Source organism: Sander lucioperca, chromosome 14, assembly GCF_008315115.2.
Source record: "Sander lucioperca isolate FBNREF2018 chromosome 14, SLUC_FBN_1.2, whole genome shotgun sequence".
Taxonomy (NCBI): Eukaryota; Metazoa; Chordata; class Actinopteri; order Perciformes; family Percidae; genus Sander; species Sander lucioperca.
Window position 1 is genome coordinate 4,267,171 of NC_050186.1, and position 22,291 is coordinate 4,289,461.

Sequence of the window (22,291 nt, forward strand, 5' to 3'; positions counted from 1 at the left end):
TGGGACCTGTGATCCATTCAAATAATGTATTCTTCCAGCAGTAACAGAATCTACCATCTTGGAGTTACCACACCAGCCTCGCACTGTTATGGCTTTACAACACACTGTGCTGCAGAATGAAATGCAAACAAACTCATGAATAACAAAAGGTGAAGTAAAGCTCGAACCATTTCACGTTGGTCCGAGCTTTACTTCTATTTAATGAAGATGGAAAAAAGAGCAGTATGAAGAAAAAAAGAAAATCATCCTCAATGGAGAGATGAAAAGAAGGGATGAGATGAAAAGATTTCCACAGGGTTGTTAAGCATTAAGAGAGCGAAAAGCAGCATCAAGACAGAGTTTACCTGAAAGAAAGAGAGATGACAAAAACGGTGTAATATTAAAGAAGGAAATTGAGGATTGGCTGATGGTAGATGGTTGAGGATCATGATTTAGTCATATTCAAAGGGATGGTAATGAAGGATTGCATGACAAGGAAGTGTGGAAGGGTAAAGATTGAAGAAAAAAGGGAAAGGATATGGAAAAACGGGACAGTACAGGTGACTTATTCTCACCTCCAAGGGGGTGGAAAGGGTGACAGTAGGGGAGCTGAGACTACGAGGTCGTCGGACTTGGGGCTCATGGAGGTGGTTGTTGGAGGCATTGGAAGAGGAGGAGGGGGTGGGTGGGGGTGCCGGGGCCGGGGCCGAGGCTCCTCCTGATGCTTCTGCTGCTGCTGAGGTGCTGGCTCCGTCTTCAGTCAGCTGTCAGTGAAAATAGCACTTTTGAGGTTAAGCGGGGTTGGAATAAGGTTGCGAAAAAAAAACCTAAACATGTTCTCATCATAGCCATGTTGGCTGTCAGGAGATGTTTGGGAAGGTCTGGATGCAAGCTTTTCTCTCAGGGAAATGAGTTCCTAAAGTGTCAAAAGCATGGGTCATATAGGCCCAAGAAGACAATCAATAATGTTGCTTAAAGTATAATGATTAAGATTATGCATCCAACTTAAAAAGCAGGGACGAAGGCTTGGGATCAGTTACATAATAATCCTAACCCAAGTGGCTGGTATAATAAGATATGACTATGTACCAAAAACAAAGCAATGCTATGACTTTGTTATGTTAATCATTTGGTAGAGTAATAACAAAAACAGATGAGAATCGTAGAACGAGAAGACCAGGTGATGAGAGACAACAGATGAAAATGTATGATATGAGCGGCGGTGGTCTGCTAAAAGCAGATATGAAAGGGTGGATTTCAAAGAGGTGAGGGATTAAACATACACCCAGTCCCATGTAGTCTCTCCTTGAGCTCAGACTATGTGGAGCTGCCACATTTGCAGAGAGAAAGACAGGGGGAAGACAAGTGGAAAAACAGGGTAGAAATGGGAAAAGGGAAGGAAAAGTGGTGGTTGCAGTTCCATGCCAGGGTTTAGACAGGCGTGACCAATACAGAGCTGCACTTCATCCAGAGTATCAAACTAAATGCTAGACAAGAGGAGGAAGACATACAGTAAAGTTGGACAGAAGAGGAAACCGGGGAGAGAGAAAGACAGAAAAGGAGCCTTTGAAGTCGCAAAGCTGTCTCTCTTTCCGTCATTCTTTATGGCTACACAGAGGAGAAACAGAGGGGGAATAGAGGAAGAGGTCCGACACACAGGCCTAGGCCATGGCGGATCGAAGGAAAGGTCCAGTCCTATGCATAGAGTCCAGCTCAGCCTTTAGACCTGCTGTACCTGCACAATTGGCCTAGTCCAGGTAGTGGTGCGGCTGTTATGGTTGACGTAATAAGTTCTTCCCTTGCCGTCCTTCCTCTCCTCCCATCCAGGGGGCAGGCCAGGGGTGGTCAATGCGTAAGCAGTCGCCGAGGGAGACTGGCCAAGTGTAGAGAGAGAGCAAAGCAAAGACAACTAATCAGTACATGCTGGTATGCGTAAGGATATGTGGAGGGATAAAATATACAAAAAATAAAATCTGTACATCTATCAAGGACAACACAACAGCTTTAAAATCTTTTCCCATTTAAGCTGTGCAGCACAGTGACAGAAACAGTTCAGGAACAACATGTAACAAAAGATTTTTTTTTTTTCTTCGATGGAAAAGTAGGTGACTGTCGGATGTGAACCTTCACCCACAAATGACAATGAAACACATCTCAAACACATGAGACATCAGTCTCCTTTCTTCACTGTACTCCACAATGCGAGCATCTTGATGCATATGTGAGTGAACTTTGGGGTGTGTAAATGTGAAAAATGAATTAGGTGCACTTAAATGTCTCTCTAAGTTCAGATACTGAGGTTGGCAAAATGCTAGTCTATATCCTTGACGTTCCACTTCCGGGATTGCTCCGGTGCCGCAGGAAATTCCGCCGGATGCATGTATTTTCACTGATGTCCGTTTCCTTCCGCTTTCTTTGTGTTGGAATTTTAAACTCTGGTGGATTTATGAGGACTATGGTTGACTGCTCCTCAGATCTCTGCAGGGTAAATTGAAACAGCTAGCTTAACTATCAGTCTGTCTATCTCTCGCACGACTATTTTACAGCGGCTCCGTGCCGTGAGTTTAGCACCGCCCGTGACGATTGTGATTGGTTTAAAGAAATGCCAATAAACCAGAGCACGTTTTTCTCCCATCCCGGAATGCTGTGTGGAGTAGCCAGACCCTCCTCCGCTCCACAGCGTGTGGACGGTCTGGCAAAGCGAGCAAAACTAGCAAAATGCAGACTGGTTTACAAGCGCGAATGTTTCTGTAGTTCAACAAATCCAGCAAAGTGACACATTTTCTTTCTAGTGGATCATGTCATGTGAATTGCAGGAGTCACATTCTCCAGTTAAACTTTAATTCATATCACATCCAGAATTTGGATCAAGCAGCTTGTGTGACACACACACACACACACACACACACACACACACACACACACACACACACACACCCCTTTGGGACAACTGCTGATCTAAATAAGCCATCCACTTCAGCCAAGTGTAGGAAATAAATCACAAAACTAGTCAGGGGAGACATATAGCTCATCCTACGTTTAAACTGTATATAAACTGAGATATTACCATGGACTCCTCACCACCTGAGACAGTTTGAGCTCTCGTTCTTCTGGACTGGGAAGCCTGCTGGTGGTAGACAACAGGGTAAGACGGCCTTTAGTTCACAGTATGTTATGTTTTCAATGCCAGGGTGTAAGTAACAGAGTAAGGGGGGAGTGTTTGGGTAGTAGTGAAGGTTGAGTGAGGAAAAACTGAATGCACAAAGGGTGGGGGGAGATTAAATCGCAAAGGAGGTGGGGAGTGACAGAAAGGGGGAAGATCCCTCCACTGAAGCATACGAGCTGCGAGGTTGACGACGGGTAGCAGGAAGGAGCACAATCAATTTGGACGTGATTACACAAAATGTAGGTTAGGGAAGCTTTTACCAGTGTGCTGCCAGAAACTTTCGAGAAGAGTAAATCAACTTAAATATTAAGACAGACAAAGAAAAAAATCATGACAGTCCAAGCCGCAGAAGCTTGCATTTCCCTGCTGAAAGGAAGACATTTTTCATCATTATTTTCCCTGAACAGTAAATGTATTCCCAGTCGGTGCAGGCATCTTTAATCTCAACCCAAGTTGAAAAGGATGTTCAAGATACAGTAACACCAGTCAGAGAAAACGGTTCTGTGTCCTGAAAATGTTAGAGCAGTGAAAGTGATTTACTGTGCCGAAGATCGAAGAAAGTTCACAAAAAGGAGTTTGAATCTCAGACATGAACTGTAAGAAAATGACATTGCAGGGGAAAAAAAACAATAGAAATTGTAGTTTCATCAAAGCAATTCAAAAGACATGTAAGATGTCAATACCAGTGTAGTTCAGCAGTTCAGCAGTGGTTAAAGACATTGGATGTTGTTCTGCTTATTACTTTACTATAAACCTGGCAGACATTTAAAGTCAACACACAACCTCGAATTAAAAGATAAGTGTAGTGGTATTTTTATTATTGTCAACAAATACCAGGGTTTCCCGCAGAAAATTTGTTAGTTAAGGTGGTAGGATTGGGGTTGCCATCTGCCATCTAAAGTATTTATTTTAAATAATAATATATAATTCATAAATAACCAGCTTTTCAAAATAACAGTTGCAATGTGCAATTTTAAGCTCAGTAAACTATTTAAAAAACATGTGCTATAACGGTGTTACTCGCATGGCTCCCATTATCCTCCGTGACACGCTCTCTTCCACTTCGCCTGACAACTCTTCTCCAAAACAAACAGCTCTGAGATAACTCACTCAAAGCAGATAGTATGCGTGAAATAAAAACAGGACATGTAATTTCACTGTGTGTAGTGTTTAACTACGCTAACTAATCGTGTGTTGTGAACCGCGTGTAGTGATAAAAACAAAACAAAAAAACAGCTGTGTCTCAAAGACCAGGCAACAGCCGGGACATTGAGAATCCACGCGCGAGAGGTGATGGATAGTTCCAGTCACTTCGTCATGTATTCACTTCGTTGAAACAAGAGAAGAAAGCCTCACTGATGTGAAGAACAGGACAGAGATACATATATAAATGCTCTCTGCCTGCCATATGCCAACGCTCCGGTAAGTCCACTCACCCCATCTCTGCCCGGGCATGCCCCAGCTGCCCGCACAAACAACAACGCATGTGACGGTGAAATGGCGATTTATCCCTTTAAATGTGAATAAACAACAATTACACTCACCGCCAGCAAATGCTCTTTCCGTTGTGATTGGCGGTATCTTGACAACTCGCCGTTACCTTGTTTCCTACAGACTGTGTTGATGCGATTTCTACATTACAGCCACTCAAACAGGTCAGAGAAATCTTTTTTTTTTTCTTTTTTTTTGACAACTTAGTTAAGGTGGGTAACTGCAAAGTGCTGCGGGAAACCCTGAATACCAAGACCAAAACCAATAATGAATTGATTCTACTAACAAATATTGTCTGTGCAGCAAATGCCTGACATACAGTAGCTTATTTCTGGGTGCCGTAGGCCTCCATTGTTGTGCAAAAACTATTTAAAACATCAATGAGTCTCACTGTTGCACTGGGTGACATGTTCCTTCATTACCATGAACATAGCCACTATAGTTTATTTTGAGTCAATCCCACACACAACTAGCCTGACAAGCCAGACCCACATCAAGATGTTGGGTCTGGGAACTCACCATTGACGAACTCAATCCGAGGGGCGGGATAAACGGTTGTCTTTCAAATTTCCTCTGCACGCAATAGGATAGCGCTACAACCAGGCAGAGCAATGAAGAAGGTAGCGAAGCTAGTTGATAGATTAAACTTTTGCCGTATCCGTGCGGCAAAACTCCAAACACATCTTCCTTTTTTTAAAATGATTTCAGTGTCATTCTTTGTTCTTTTCTCAAAGAAAAGCTTAACTCCAAGTCTTCCAGAAGACCGCTGTTCCCAGCAGCAGCAGCCATAAGCCCGCTTACCGACTCTATACACGATGTGATTGGCCTGACCAGAGTTTGGTTTTTCCAGCTCGCAAGCCATCGGAGAGGGCCTAGACCCCCCTGGCTGCAAAATAAATATGCTGCCACTAGGGTGTGTCTAGATTTCTAGGCTAACACACAACATCCTGCTTCTGTTAATAATCACCAGAGCACTAAATTAAGTGTATTAATCTATGGCTGAAAATAGCCCCCAACAAATAACACTATTTACTCCTGTTTGAGTAATGTTTCCTAAAAACTACAAAGCCCAGCTGTTCTGGGAAATTACTGAGCCTTTAAAAAAAAAATGAAACTATATATTTGTGACCCATTCGTCTTCAGTAGGAACCAATGGGTTTGAGGCTGAGTGCTATAGACAGGGTAGGGAAATCGGAAAGTATTGAATGACGGACTAACACATTGTTGGTTTTGGTATCTTTATGGGATTTAATGACAATAGGAAAAATATAGATTAATACTAGCTTTATCCTTTAAGGGTAACGGACAAGACAAGAGTCAAGACAAGTGAAGGCTACCTTTATCCAAGAGGGAATGTCATATCCATTGGTGGGTAGAAACAGCACCCATCCACCTGCATACACATTTAATATCTTGTGAAACTGTAACTAGCCTTCCCTAAGTCCTCACACTAACAACTGCTGATTAAATTTCTCCTCTGAAGGCTTCTTAACGAGCCTCCTGTTATCCGGTCCTTCAAGGGAAAAGGCTGACATCAGCACCTGTACTTTTCCTCAGTTTGACAATGCAAAGCTCACTGCTGTGACTCAGCTGTGTTGTGACAAACATCTGACTCAGATCTTGTGAGTTTATTCGAGCTGAATCCCCACTGATGCTATGACTCAGGACTCTCTGGTGAACGTGTGATCTGATGTGTGGTGCTGACCTTAAAAAGGTGCAGTAAGCGATGCTGCGTAAAGATTGTTGATTGTAGATTCGTGGCTGTGCATTGCCATCGCAACCAGTGAAACACTTCTGCTAGTGTCTCTGCTGACTAAACGAAATTTGGCAGAGTCGATGTTAGGTCACGTTAGGTTGTGGATTAGCAAACTGTCGCTACTGCTGTAAAGCCGACCAGTTGGGTGCAGTCATCACAAACAATGGCAAACGAACGAGGTTAAACTGACCTATTGAAAACAGCAAACGTTATTACTCACTAGTCCATCGGGACGATAGCCCTCATCAGTTTTCATTCCTTTGAAATCACGGAGATTTCTGCAGCGTTGAAAAGCCTCACTGATGTTACCAAGGCTCTTCCTCCTTTTCCCCGTTTATTCAACTTCTTTTTTATTTCTATTCTTAAAGACCTTTTCCTCTTTTGTTGGTTCTCAGTGATCTCTTGATAACTCCTGGCTAGCCCCAGCACATTCACATGCTGCCTCCCCCTCTACCCCCCTCCCCCATCACTTGCTTACACGAGCAACTGGCGCCGCCTGTTGCTGATTGGCTGGAATAGTGTTTTGGTGCTCTTGCGCACCTTTCTGTTTGTTTTGCATTTACACAGCCAGGGCTGTGTAGGAACACCAGATTTTTTTTTGGAGCGCACACAGACGAAAGAGAGCTAAGTGCCCGTGAAGAGATATTCGCTGAATTTGACAAAAAGTGTACTGGATTAAAATCGCTTACTATACCTTTAATCTTATTTGCCAATGGTTTCTACTGGAATGGTCATTCTGCTGGCGCACAGCTATAACGCCAACATTTCTACAATACATCAAACATAGCTGCGAGTGAATCACAAAGAGTAGTAGTGGGAGAGGAGGGGGAGGAATAGGTGTGGTTATCCTACAGAGGCAAGAAGAAAGGAGGTACCAGTAAAATCGAAGAAGCACAGAGAGCAGGAAGGAAGGGTGAGGAGGAAGCACATATGAGCCTAGCGTGAACAAGACATTTTAAATGCAAGCAGGAGCAAAGAAGGTGATTTGATGTGTGGTACACCCACAGCACTGAGACATGCAAAGGAAAGGGAGAAAGAGATAACGATGGAGAAAAATGTGAGGGTTGAGAAATATGTACCATAAGAGGAGGAGCCTGGGCCTGATCACTGACACCATCCGTCATACTTGAGGATCGGAGTCTGTTTGACAGCTGGCTCTGCTAAACAAAAGTAAGCGTGGGAAAGAAGAAAAAAAGACTTTATTGCTAGCACTGCCTGCCACTTTAATGTCAGACAGAAAAAGACCCGCCTACATTTACACCATTAAGTCATTCAAACGTGGAGAAAACTGCAGTCTCACCAGAGCAGAGCTGGGCCCTGGCACTTCGCCGTTGGTATCCGGAGTAAGTGACAGCCTCAGATTTAAATCTTCAGAGAAATCCTGGGTGACGGGTGTCTGTGCTAGTTGTGGTGTCAAGACTGAAGAGGGGCCAGGCAGAGACTGGGCTAGGCTTTCGCTAGGATCCTCTTCTGTGATGAGATCCCAGGACTACAAGGGTTACAATGAGACACAGCCATGAAACAATAATATCATTTTAGTGACCTTATCACTTGAGATAGCTGTGGCTTAGTATGCATATGCTGTATGCATGTGTATACTCTTCTCTCTCACATTGTCCATGTCCCTGGGCTCCTGTTGCTCGTTCTCTAGGTCTTCACTGATGTGGCGTCTCGAACGGAAAACACGGTGTGCTTCCTGATTGATCTGCCGCTGTTGATTGTCACTCTCAGTCTCTGAAATCACATCCCTGAAGGAGAAGAAGTTATTTCAGACAAAAGTAAAAGTTAGTAAGTCACAAAATGACTGCTTAGAAATATGCCCTCAACATTAGATTAAGCCAGGATTGCTGCTGGGTAAATGAAAACTAAATTACTATAGATAGATAAGGTAGTAGTACTGTAAAGTTCTTGAGTAGGCTTGGACACACTGACCCAGTGATTCATTCATACAGAAAATAACCCCTCACATACATGGATTTATATACCATGTAATAAAGTGTATACTTTTTAAAAGGTACTCTTCATGTCTGTGGTACCGCCGTTGTGCTGAACTAAGATTTTCTCATTTAACTAATTTAAAAAATAAATTTTAAATAGAAGAACTTAAGGAGAGAGATCAGGCGTACACGTTGGAGGGCCGCTTCCACTGTGTGTTGCGTTTGTTGTGGTTGACGTAGTAGGTGCGTCCCAGGTTGTCCACCTTCTCTTCCCAGCCTGGAGGCAATGGAGGAAGCAACTGCTGGGGTCGCTGGGAGCCTGAGTCTGCCGACTCATCCCATCCCTGAAAGAGAAAGTTCAGATTTTCTGACATGAGGCACCATGAGTAACTCACTATTCACAGATATCCCAGTGAGCTGACAGCTTGTCAGACACACATGAACATCCAATTTAAGAGGGGATTCAAGCATGGAAATACATTAAAGATGTTGGATTCACTTGTGGCTGGTTAAAACGTGTTGCTGTGATGTGGTTTAAAATGTTTACGTTAGCATTTACTGGTGTTTCTTTTAGTTTGACAAGCTGCCGCCTGGGTAATATATCTCTGACCGCAGGATCTGAGCTAATGTTTATCTATAGCACTACCAGAGTTGACAAATGTGAAATCTCTTTTTGAGGATACATTGGCAGAGAAGTAGTCTGGCTCAACTGATGTACTTTGCTGGGATAAAGCCCGGCATACACGTCCAGGATGGTTGTGATTGGTTTAAAGGAATACAAAACAAGACACATTTGTGTCATCTGTGAAGCCATTCACAAAATGTATAGTGCCTCTCTAGCACTCGTCCACAACCACAAGAAATCTACACTTGAACACACATACAAGAACTCACATAAAGTTAAACAGAAGAGGCTCCTATTTCTCCAAATAATTGGCAGAATTGCAAATGGTTTTTCCATACCCTGACCTGGAAAAGACTTTCACCAGATATTGGCAGCAAGATGCTGCCTAAATTCTTAGACAAAATAATAAAAAGAAGAGCCAACCTTTCTTGTCTCATTCTAAGCAAAATACAATCTCACATTTTTATTGGTCCAAATTGGGACTCTCACATTCATCTTTAAGCTTAGAAGTGTTATTTCTTTGTGTGGAAGGAAGAAATAAAAATAGATTCTGGTTTGGCTTCAGGTTATTATGATCAAGACATTCCAAAGCATGCCTTAGGTTATGCTAAGTCAGTGATTAAAACAACATCAACAGCCAAGACGTTACCTCAGCCTCTTCCCTCATCTCTCCAGCCTCCTCTTCAGGTCCTCCTTGTTTGGGCAGATAGGCCATCTTCAGACGCAGGTAACCCTTCACCCTGGACTTGTGACTAGAAGGATAACATCAGCAAAAATGTACCCACTTGAAAACAGCACATTAAAACCAGGTCTGCACCCTTTAGAAGCCCTTGCAGGCTAATGCTTAGAAATGTAGGGGAGTTACCAAACTGCCTATAAACACCAGATGGTCTTTCACCTTCAGTGTTCAACTGACCGTTACATGAACTTACTGGTCTCTGGAGACATGACACCAGTCTACATGGCGTTGCAAAGCATGATTAACGTCACGGTGAGTTTCATAATCTGTCAATGTCTATTCCAATTGCTAATGGGGGCAAATCAGACACAATTTAACTTAAGAAGTTACATTACTGGGTCCTCACTGTTTACTTGTCACATCCTGTTTGTCACGTCCTGCAGAAACTGACCTTCTGGGCCGCAACAAGAAGTCTTTAAATGTGTACGGCCGCTCCATAGCAGGGTCCTCTGTCTGCAAATCAAGAGGAGGCATTTGTTGGCAGTAATCAATTGAACACACAAATACACGTTAGGCGGTGTCAGAATATCAGAGTCATGAGTTTACAGAACGGCTGCCACCCTCTGCACAGCCATCCCAGGATCATTATGCAATGGTGAGCTTCTCCCATTACATAGAAAGGTCTTTTGTAATACACAGCAATCTCCAACTACTCTCTGACTGGGCCAAACCAGTCCACACAGGCTGCTCACCATATACTGCTCTGTAACGTACCACTGAATCAGTCAGTTTCCAAATCAAAAGTACAATATTGAAAGCAACGAAAAGTAATCATTTGAGATGTGGTGAAGCTGTCGGGACCAAACAGTCCTTCACATATTAGGCTTTAGGAATTGATATCACGTTTTGTAAATATTTAATCAAAAATGATTGTTTAAAAACATTGCTGTTCAAAGCCTGAATCCACATGTACAGTACTCTTATCTTGTGTGTGACTAATACAAAACAGGGCTAGGTTCATGAGCTGGCTTAAGGTTTCATGCTGTATAGTGCATAAAAAGGGTTTAAGTAAGCTTTAAGCTTCCACAAAGCAAATGTAGCTACCAGATTGCTTCCGATGAGTCAACATGACTGACTAAAGTAATGTCCAGTAACTGTGAATAAGACTTCCTACAATATGTAGTCATGCATACAACTCATGAATCAAATCAAAACACACAAAACACTGATCGCACCATCTATACATGCAATGCAGCAGCTTATTCATGCTCAGTTTATTCGTTTAATGGCTAAAATAAGATTTGCAGCATGGACCAAATATTCTCACGTCAACTGACTCCATCTCTCAACATAACTCAGCTGAGGCTTTTATCTGCTAATTTTCCTGGACCTATGGGAGTCAATCAGGACATTAATTAACCCAAACACCTTTTACTGATAAACATTTACAGAACTTCAGAGAGCCTCAATCAGTCTGACAACACAGCTGAGAAGAGGAGGGGAGAATGACTTGCAGGTCTATTTTTCTAGTTTCAGGTCCTGTTCACTTACATCAAACCTAAGCCGTAAAAACTCTGCATGTTACTGATTTTAAAAGCTTTTACCTCTCAGCAGTCCACAGTATCCAATCAAGTACATGCAAGTGTGTCAATCTGAAAAGTGTATCTTTTTCTATTAGCCCTGAGGTTAGCCCGCCCTCAGGATAGCTACCTCTGTTTATATTCTAAACCGCACGCTTTCCATTCCATTCCACATCCGAGTGTGCTGTTTAACCACAACATGCTACTTGTGAGACTAGCACTTTCTCACACTCAAGACACACAGACACAAACAAGTTTTGTCTAACCTTCACAGAGGTTAATCAGATGGAGCAAAATTGAAGATAAGAAAAAGCTGAGTATTCAAAACAGTTAGTCACACACACGCACATGCACGCAAATTACTCACCGGCAAATGACTAAGAGGAACATCAACCTGTCCCAGGAAATCATCTCTGGTCTGGAAAAGAAAACGAGAGGGTCACCTTCAGCAGCTTCATTTAAAAAAGTAACCGCTTTTTCAGTGTGTCTGGGGAATACCAACATTTCCAGGAGGGGAAAGAGAGGGGAAAAACCACAATGTTGAGGTGAATTACGTAATGCACCAGAATGTCCAGCACCATTTTGTTTTTATTTGTCACAGACAGAGTGAAAAGAGACAAAGATTTTTATTTCATGGACAGCCCTGTCCATAAATAACCTCTAGCCTTTTTTTAATGAACACCTGTATTGATCTGAAAATCTCAGATGAAAGAGCAATGTTATGTTTGAGCAATTTCTACCTGTAACTTAAATTATCATATCATATTTGGGCTAGTTTGTTGTGGCTTATTAGGCAATTTCTTTTTTTAATCTTCTCTACCGATTTGATTTCCACAAGTGTCCATCGCAGAAGGCTCAGACTAAGGTTTTATTTATGGACAGGCCTTTAGTATCATTTCATAGGAGAAGAACCCCTGAACCCAGCAAGGAAAAACAGCACCCACTGCCACCAGATTGAAGCCAAGTCAGCCAGACAGAGGAAGAGAAGGATAGATGTGACAACAGGGGTGAACCAGGGAGGAATTTCTGTTTCAGATTTAAGAAGCCTGTAGATTTGTCCATCCTTTTGTTGTAATGAATGCAGACCGAGAGGAAAAGGGGGGGGGGGGAATTGATGATGATTGAGCTGCACAGCAGCAGCCCCCAGTAGGAGCAATGATTACCTGTGTGAGATGGAAAATGCCATTCTTGGAAGTAGCCTGTGTGTGGGACACAACTGATTTAGACAACAGGCATTAACTAACAATGATATTTGTTTGTTGACACTGGTTTGACAGGAAAGGCTGAGTTGAAACAATGCGTGACACTTTTAGTCCAGTGTTTTTCAGTTTGAGTTATGGTCCACCTGTGGGTTGTCGGAGACTTAGGAGCAACCTGGGAGTCTGCTGTGCTGCACACGTGTTAATACAACTGAAGACATTTTCAATGGTCTGGCATCTGTAAAAGTTGCTTCACTGCTGCACAAAGGTAGCACAGGCATAACAGTTCAGTATGTAGTTATGGAGACAATTCCCAATTGAATTTTTAAGTGTGGGGAACGCTGTATATCAACTTAATTTGACAATGGCATTTCATATTTGGAGTCCCTTTTTAACTTTAAGTCAGCAAAAAAAGAGCTTTGAAACAAAACTGTATGTAAAAAAGGTTCAAAGCCATCTCTTTAGTCCTTAGCACTTCCTTAAATCTAGGGGTGTCACGATTTTATATTTTTAATTGATCGAAATGAGTTCATGATTTTGATTACTGAATCAAAAGCAGGATCAGCAATTCACCCAGTATTTTTTTCTCTCTCCACCCTCGCCTACTTGTGCCATCCGAAGAAAAAAACAAAACACATCAACAAACACAGCGTAGCTTACCAGCGGGTAGCATGCAGGTAAAGACACAGCATAACATTGTTTACCGGTAGCCTGCACTTTTCCAGACACCGTGGCCACTGCCCGAGCCGGAGATGATGGTGCAACAACAGAACTGGGAAATCCTCCCACTTCCACGAAGTCACTGGTGTGACAAGACTTTGCCTTCCAGTGAGTTAAATAAACAAACAACCAAGGGTAAGTGTGGGTTCCGACTTCAAGGTGCATCCAGGGGCCCTTTGTTAAACTCATGGGGCATTCAATTGCACCTTGTAAACTCAGAGAAACTCAAACAGTTGTTGTAAAATACCCTCTGCCATCTAGTGGCTCTTAAGATGGCAAGCCATCACTTGGGAAAAAAAGAAGTTTAAGTTTAAATTGATCGTTAAAATTGAAAGTCAAATGGAATCGTGGATTCGGAGAATCGTGACACCCCTACTTAAAACTCATCACACGTTGTTTTGCCATGTCAGAAATTAGGTAATGTAGTAAAAACAAGAAAGACTGAAGCTAGTATGAAGTTAATGTATACAGCAATCACACTGGTTTATTCTGATCATCAGAAGTAAAAAGTTAATTCAATGATGAAAGTTTACAAATGGGTCACATAAAAACGCTGAGTTATTAATGCACAGGCATGTAAACAGACACTTGTGAATGCATGTGTACTCTCTTCTCTCTCTCACACACAAGCAGACACACACAGCTGCAATCTATTGCTTCTTGGAAAAGTACACAACACTATGTAAGTTAACAGCCTTATCTTAAGTATCTGCTTTCATTTCCCAAACTACACAATTCATTTACTTCTTGCATAATAATCCCAAGTAATTCAAAACAGTCAATCATAAGCCTAACCCTAACTAACTAGAGAGCGCAGCGAAAGCACAAGTCTGATAGTATCATATTACTCTTTCACATGTGTTGACCTGATGTGAATTTGTAAATAAAAAACACTTTGTTTTGAAAAGTGCTGTATAAATACAGTTCTGAATTACAATTAATGCTCTAGGGATTTCCCTAACCAGCCAAGCACCGAGTTAATCTTCACCTGGAAATCTTACTGGCTAACATGCTTGACCCTATAAAACACATGTGTCAAACTCAAGGCCCGTGGGCCAAATCCGGCCCCTTGCAGATTTAGATCTGGCCCCTATATCAATTTGGGTTCACAATACATTTTGGCCCGCTTAGTTGTGCGCCAAACCAAGAACACAGGAAAATGTTTTTTAAAACTGCAATTACGTGACATTCAAAGCAGAATATGGCAGATTTGCCGACTCTGAGACTCAGAAATTCCCCCAGAAGAAGCAGAGTTTTCATATTCAGGCTGTGAAACAGGTTGTATCATTGTTTTGCTTGATTTGCTAAATTCTATGATGGCTAAGGAACTCTTTTGATGACTTTTGTAGGGCTTTATGTCAACAAAAATAGCGTACAAAAATGTCAGAAAAAGCAACAATTACAAAAAAAGGTGACAAATGTCTGAGAAAGCCACAAAAAAGTCGGAACAAAAACAACAAAAATTAGGAAAAGCTACCAAAATGTTAAAAAAAAGTGACATGCAGTAACAAAAGCATGTCAATAAACTCTACATGTCCAGCCCTTGGTGTGATTCTCTTTTTTCAGTGTGGCCATTAGTGAAAATGAGTTTGACACCCCTGCTATAAAACATAGCCGCACTGTAGCGTGTAACCTATGAGACAGTCAGTAGCAATGGCAGTATCCCATGGGACACATGGCGTTTTCTTTTCTGTCCTTAACAATTACAAGCATTTTAAGCTGTGGGTATGTGTACGCAGAGGGATATAACTGCAGAGTCATCAAAGGGTCACAGTTGAGCCTGCAGCTGCCTCCCAGGGCCAGGTTACACTCGGAGAGGGAGGGTGCCACTAACGACCATCAGAAGGAGGAGGGATGAGGAGTGTAAGAGGCAAATGAAGGACTGTAAAACAAGCTCAAAAAGTTTGAGAATAAAACCCAAACAGGTCAGTTAACCCAAAACCTTTCTCAAATACTTTTAGTTGTATGCAGATAGGTTTGAGGTTTTACAAATCTGTCTCAAAATGTTCTGCCGCAACCCCAGTACAGTAGAGGTGAATGCAATTTCATCAGTGGTGCTCACAGCATTGACAAATTTAAAACATTGACAAGCAGCATTCCTTTTCAGAAACGTGTCCCCGTTAACGCTCCGATATTTCGCAGAGCACATTATCTACAGTTTTCATAGACATTGTTTATGTTGATGTTGCTGTCTTTTAAATATTATTTTTAATGCTTCACCTGTGTTGGACCCAAACAAATAAAAACCAAAACTATCAGCATGCCTGGATACCCCAAGAGGTAAGTGAGAATTTTTTAATTAATATTATTATTTTATTTGGGTGAACAGATTCTTTAAGACAGTAAAGGAAAGGAAATTGGCAATGCTAACTTCAACAGAACTGCCATGAAGATATTTATGAGGAGGTGGTAATAGACAGAGAGTTTATGATATACAGAAACCTGGAAAGGGTCCAGGCTGGCACTGAAGTGTGAAAAGGTCTCACCTACTCAACAGTCTCCATGCTGACACAACTGAATTACAATGCCATGCATTGTATCAGAGTTCAGAGATCAGAGATGACAGAGAAAAGCCCTTCACAACAATAGCATTTGAACCCCTCTCATACTGGACCAAAATAAAAAAGAGTCCCCCCCCCAAATCTCAGGTAAATATAGCAAACCCAGTGGCCTGCAAGAGCTCTTTGTGAATGGAAACTGGTCACACACACACACACACACACACACACACACACACAAAAAGGGGCACTCCAACTCCAGGCTACCAGTTGGGGAAGACCTGTCATTATGGTCTAAATGAGGATTTCCTTGCTGCATTAGAAACGGGATGCCGTGAGGTAATACAACACCACATCTTTAAAAAAATAATAATAAGTAGGGAAAGGAGAAGGTGTGCAAAAAGCATTCCAGTATGGCTGTCAGAAATATGACTAAAATATATTAAGATTATATATGCATTAGTGGAGAACAGCCAATTTTTGCAAGCCAATCACATCATAGATCTAATTGTGCCACAGGTCTTCCGACTCTGTGACTGACAAAACCAGAAGTATTTTATTTAAATCCATAATACAAGAGTAACTGGTTTATCCAATACAATCCAGTTATTCTTGTGACATAAGCCTGGCATAGGCCCCAGGGTAAGTAGACATCCAAGAGTCAGAAGTCAAAAAGGTTGGGAGCCACAAATGTCCAAGGTGTATATGTAAACAGACTTGTGAATGCATGTGTACTCTCTTCTCTCTCTCACGCACAAGCAGACACACACAGCTGCAATCTATTGCTTCTTGGAAAAGCACACAACACTATGTAAGTTAACAGCCTTATCTTAAGTATCTTAAGAAGCTTGTGAATGAAAAATTAGGTACAGTAATATGACACACTGATTATAAAAGTGCAACCTTTAGATCTTTTTTTGCTTTCAAAGCTTGGGCTATACGTGGAAGGAGAACAGACAGCACCATCACAAGACTTCAGGCTTTCAGGAAACATAGATACCCACAGCGTGTTAAACCTTTTGATCATTGTTTGGCCCGTAATGACATCTTCGTTCCTAATCACTCATGGAGCAGCTGCGATGATACAGATCCATACCAGCCGAGAGCCAAAGAAGACATGCCGTCTGCCCACTCTCAAAATCAACAACCACACTAGAAACAGACTAAAGATAGAAACCGCCAACTCTCACCAGCACTGGCTGCAGTTAAGGGTATTACCAAACTCAAGAGTCACATTTCTGTGAAACAGAAGACAACAAGTGCATGGGGAGAAACTATCCATTCATCCATAAGCCCGTTCCTGGTTTCCTTTCATGACTGAATTGGCCGATATGTGTAAAACTTTAAATGTCTTGTAGTTGTGAAGTGAAAGAAAGCCAATGTGTGTGATTAAGCTCAGCAACCATGTCTGTGCTTTTCACTTCCCAGAATGTCACCACCCTATTCCTGCACCATACGGATCTCTCCTCAACTGGGCTGGATTCAGTGAGCAACAAATTGCATGTGAAATACTTAGGACATCCCACAATATACCCATATCCCTACTAAACACCCCCTTCTTCTGGCTACACTAAATACAAGATATCATGTGTTCAACTAAACGTCATATGAGCGAGATGACTCATCCACTATTTGTTTTGACTGTTTACGATTCATTCTCAAATTAATTTCTTCATTAAAAACTAAAAAGGCCTGTAAATCTCACTGGCAACTGTCATTGCAATATTTACAAAATCATTTTCCATTTTAAAAAGTTTTTCAGTTCGACTTAACCCTTGTGTTTTTTCGATGCCTTTTTTTCACGGTTTGTTTTTGCTTTTTCCAACGTTTTAAATTGTAAAATTTTTCTTCTACACATTTTCAGCACTTATTTCTACGTCCCATATTTTCTGATATAAAACAAAAATTGAAAACGGGTCAATTTGACCCGAAGTCAACACAAGGGTTAAGTTTTCCAAAAATCTTTACCTTGGGATTATTCCATGTTGAATCATTGCCAAGGCACACATCCTGATCTCCACCTCCGCCTGGGGTAAAATATATCTTGAAATGAGGCTGCCTCCTGGAAGAATCCCTACTGATTTTGAAAGTGCAGCCATTAGATTGGTTTCTTGCTTCTATTCTCTCCATGTCTGTTTGGTTCACCTCTACAGCTTGGCTATCTGCCCCAGTTTCCTGGTGTTGATTTTCCATCAACAGCCTTTGATGAGACGAGCTTCTCTCCAATCGAATTTTGGGGTAACGCACTACATGGCTACCTCTTGAGCTGGCAAAGGCAACATCTGTGCATTCTTCCTGGGATGCAGCAGCCTGTTGCCTGCCCTGGCTCTGATCCTGGTTCTGGTTCTGGTTTTGCTGGAGCTGAAACACTAGTCTCTGTGTTCCACCATTAACAACAGAGCACTGGTCCAAGCTCTGCTGCTGGACAGACCAGCCAGTACCACTATAAGGGTGGATTCTGAAATGCTGAATATCAGAACCGTCAGGAGAGTTCCTCTGGATACTAATACCACCAACACTGATACCAGGTTGGCCTCTGCTATACAGGGTATGGCCATTGGAGCCAATACTAAAGACCCTCCGTTTGGGCAGGTTCGGCTCCATCAGAAAAGTTTGTGAGTTTAAAGTATCTAGGCTGTACGGAGGAGGCGGGTGTCGTGGAACATCTGCTTGGACATGTGGTTCGGTATAGGCAGGAGCGGGTCCTGGAGGAGTATAACAGGGTGGCGGGACATCATCAGCATAACCACGGCAATCTCCATTACTTGATCCATTGGAACGCTGGAGGGAGATGTGCATGGAGGAGCTCTTGGTGGGCCGAGGCTCAGCGTAGGCGGCAAGCTGGGGTATGAACATGGAGGAGCTGCGTTTAAGCGAAGGCTCCGGCCGCAAAGCTCTTGGTGGGGCATGCTGCGCAGCTAGCTCCAGAGAAGGCATCGACACCGGAGGCGGCTGCATGCGGAGCGCAGTGACCACATCATTGTCTCCCTGATGCTCATCAGAGTCTCCTTCCAGTATCTCCGGGGCTGTGTTACTGCGGCCTGAGCCAAAGTACAAACGCAGACGTTGAGCCATTTTCACCTCCCGTCCCACAGCTCCCGTTCCCTCTCACTTTCTCTCTGACTGGCTGTTTGGTTCTCTCCTCTGGCTCCAGCCTCTCTCTCTTAGTGTCGCCCACTTCTCTCCTTTGGCTGGCTCGATGACTGATCCCCCCTTTTTTTTCTTCCACTCTCCCTCACCCCGCCTACCCCCACTCCCACCCTCTCGGAGTGTCTTCCACAACTTTCTTTCCACAGTAAACTGTATGGAGGAAAGAAGTCACACCACAAAAACTGAACAGCCACTGCAAAAGAGCTGACAACTTTACACTGCGCACTTAAAGGAGTGGCAGAGTGGAGGCTAAAGAGAAGAAGGTTGAGGGGGGGGGGGGGGGGAAGAAGAATCACTGTATGCCATACTCTTAGCACAACCAAGCACTAGCGACAGACAGCAGAAATAGCCTGAGCCGAGTGACAGCCAGCATTCCTGACATGATTGGATAAGAGTGGCCGGCGCTCCTGGTTTCCGAGGTGACAGTGAGTTGCTTGTAAGTCATGTGACCACAAATGGCCCCAGCACCTCCTGTTACAACCCCATGCTGCCCTCAAGTGCCGAGTGGCCCCCACATACACACCCCGCGTACCACTGTCCATCCCTTCCTCCACTTACATGACCTCTTTTTAACCTCAGCCCACTTCCCTCAATAATACTCTCACTCCTTGGTCTACGCAGTTTGGTAGTTTTTAACCAAGTAAGTTACCTCTTAATTCTGACATTACCTCCCACTTCATTCCTTTACCTAAAACTGCCATTGTGAGTATCAAAGTGTAGTACAGTTTCTTGTAGTAGCACTAAATATCTTCTTCACAACACCACTGTCTTTATCAATAAAAAGGTAACTAAAGAAACTTATCTTAAAACATTACTGTAAATATGACCTCTACGCTATCTTTTCATTCATGTAATGACTTAACATCAGCCTTTCTACTGTTACTGATCTGCCTGAGCTCAGCTTTTAGTTTCTTTGCTCCCCACCTGTGGAATAAGCTTCTTGAATACCGGAGGTCTGCTAAAACTGTCTTTTAACAATATTGTTTACTGCAGGTTTCCAATAAATTAGATACATAACTTCTTTTTAACTATTTATTTGCTTGTTCTTTTTGTTTAATGTATTTCTATACCCCTGTAAAGCACTTTTAATGGCCTTGTGTCTGAATGGTGCTGTATAAATAAACTTGGCAGAGCACCCCGCCATGCCCCCCCTGGAGAGGGAGGGCAGAAAGAAAGAGGAACAGACCCATAAATCTGTTGTATACAAACGCACAATATAACATCCATATCCTTTTTCAACATGTGCACTGGTCACAACAGGAAGTGAAGATTTCCTTACTAAATGGTCTCCATAAATTGCTAAATTCACCAACATATCTGAAGGACAAATTAAGCCCTGTTACTTCTTGTAGCTTGGATCAGAAAAAAAAGAAGCATAAGGAAGTTGTTGCTAAAAATGGACCAGAAAAAAAAATATATCTGACAGATTGCAGCTTTGATAAGGCAAAGAGCATAGTCCTCTCTGGAGAAAGATATCCAAGTCTTCTTCAAACAGAATAGACTAGGCTGTCTCCCATACACAGCCAAACACTTAACTGTCTGGTGGTTTTATAGGCCACTCCGTTTGCCTCCAGAAATCGCCCAAGATACGACTCAGCTGTGATCCTAGTCTGCAATGCTTAAATCAGGCACACCAATTATGATGCTTAAGCACTTGCAATGTATTTTGCTACAGTACATGATAAAACAGAGAGATATTCACAACACACTGTGCATCCATGAGAGCATTCTTTATACTGCTGTGATTCACCGGTGGATCCGCATGTGAAAAAAGAGGTTTGAGGCTACTTTGCCCTGAGACCAGAATTAGTGGCCAATCCATCTGCCTCCACTAACAGAACTGATAAAGCCCCTATGATAATTTGGCCTTTCAGAACTGTATCTTCCAAAAAGTTGTTCCCACTTCTATGACTGGTTCGACCTATGGTTTAGCCCTTAGTGTGTCACCCTATCGGTTTTAAAAAAATCTAGCTGAACAAGCTGGCAGCCAAACGACTGAAAAAATGCAACAAACAAAATAATGAAAGTTCTCCATTGTGGACAAGAGGGCATCAACGAGACAAGCTTTATTGACTTGAGGCAGAGAAACAGCCAAACAAAAAGACTGTAGAGGAGAAATCGTGGCTTGGCAGCCAGTTACACTTCGCGATGACACACTGCCTACAGTGTTAGGCACAGTCAATAAATGTGTGTGAAATGTTATGGAGAATGTTCTGTATAAAAGAAACAAAATGCCAATGTGTGGTCCAATTGCAGCAAGCCCAACTTGCCAAATGACATAACATGCCTGCTTTAAACAAAGCACTACACTGTATTGTAGGTCTATTCAGCCTATCATTAAATTTACATGTTAGCTGTCAGTCTCGTATGTATCGCTCTCCTATATTTTGTAGGCACTTGCATTAGTTGACATTTAGTGTACCTAGAGCATTTCTCCAAGTACATAAGTGAACCACAATCTATCATACATGCTATAGCACAAGTTTAGTCAAACATTTGATCTCTTCAGACAAATAAACCATTAATTAATGGATGTAAGAGAACAAGCAGCCCCCTGAAAGAAATACTGGCCAGTGGTGGAGGAGCTGCCTTGGCATGTACCTAGAGATAGACATAAAAGCGCCTCCTCAGACATATAAGGAGAGGATCGGGCTTGAGGCTGTCGGTGCTGTGCTGTTCTTGTGTCATCCTCTTCTATATGGCAGCAGAGAGCTCCCACTGTACCGAGGGAAAAATTGGAGCTGCCTTTTTCTTAGCAGGCTGAGCAACAGCAATTCCCCTCTGTCGAACATGCACACAACACACTCTAATGTATGCACTGATTTTATCAGTAACATGCACATTGAAGTGACTGAATGAGAATTAATCATACAATGTACCTTCCCTTCACAAAGTTATCAGGAAAGCTGCAGAATGTGGTGTGACAACAAGCTCAAATCTGTCGACCTCCCACATCAGTGCTCTATGCACAAAAGCAGTAGTCCTCCTGAACCTGCGAGGCCCAGACAGAATGTGCTTTATCCAGCCAAGAACATCAGCACTATGTTGAGCTGCATCCACTGTTTGTTTTATCAAACATCAAACTCAAGACACAGACCCCAGAGTTAATGAGAAGTCATACAAGCAAATATCACTGCAGTCCTAATCTCCTTTCGGGGGAAGCCTTTTCACTTCTTATACAGAACAATGTCTTCATTATGTGAACAACCATTCCACTCGCCCCTGTCTCCTCTGAAGACGGTTCGCCAAGGTGAAGGTTGTGCAAAAGCGTGAATTAGTGAAACGATTATCAAGACCTACTTGTGATGTTTTTAATTGCTGCAACTCTTGACATTGTGCAGACATTCAATCTAGTTGTCATGGCAACTGAGCACCTACAACAGGCTTAATTTCAAAAGTCAATGAAACTAGTGTTCTCGTCTTTGGTGGAAATCTGAGAAATTTTACATAAGAGGAATGTAGGAGTTGCTAGTGGACTAAATCTTTAAAGTAGAAAGATGAAACCAGCAGA

General features: G+C 42.4%; 1 protein-coding gene across 15 annotated transcripts in view; it reads right to left on the reverse strand.

The window, feature by feature from the left end:
• Positions 1-22,291, reverse strand: part of nedd4l (NEDD4 like E3 ubiquitin protein ligase) — a 50,898-nt gene that overhangs the window by 14,631 nt on the left and 13,976 nt on the right. For 2 of the 15 annotated variants that reach the window (XM_035991256.1, XM_035991255.1), the window contains exons 6-15: positions 11,581-11,631; positions 10,085-10,146; positions 9,604-9,706; positions 8,519-8,673; positions 8,005-8,140; positions 7,693-7,881; positions 7,472-7,549; positions 3,047-3,106; positions 1,715-1,852; positions 555-743 (exon numbers count right to left, since the gene is read on the reverse strand). In XM_035991256.1, coding sequence (XP_035847149.1) covers positions 555-743; positions 1,715-1,852; positions 3,047-3,106; positions 7,472-7,549; positions 7,693-7,881; positions 8,005-8,140; positions 8,519-8,673; positions 9,604-9,706; positions 10,085-10,146; positions 11,581-11,631 — 1,161 coding nt within the window. Of the gene's footprint in view, positions 1-554; positions 744-1,714; positions 1,853-3,046; positions 3,107-7,471; positions 7,550-7,692; positions 7,882-8,004; positions 8,141-8,518; positions 8,674-9,603; positions 9,707-10,039; positions 10,147-11,580; positions 11,632-12,376; positions 12,413-17,598; positions 18,864-22,291 lie in introns of those variants that run through there. The other 13 variants (XM_035991252.1, XM_035991254.1, XM_035991249.1 and 10 more) reach the window with 13 other exon arrangements.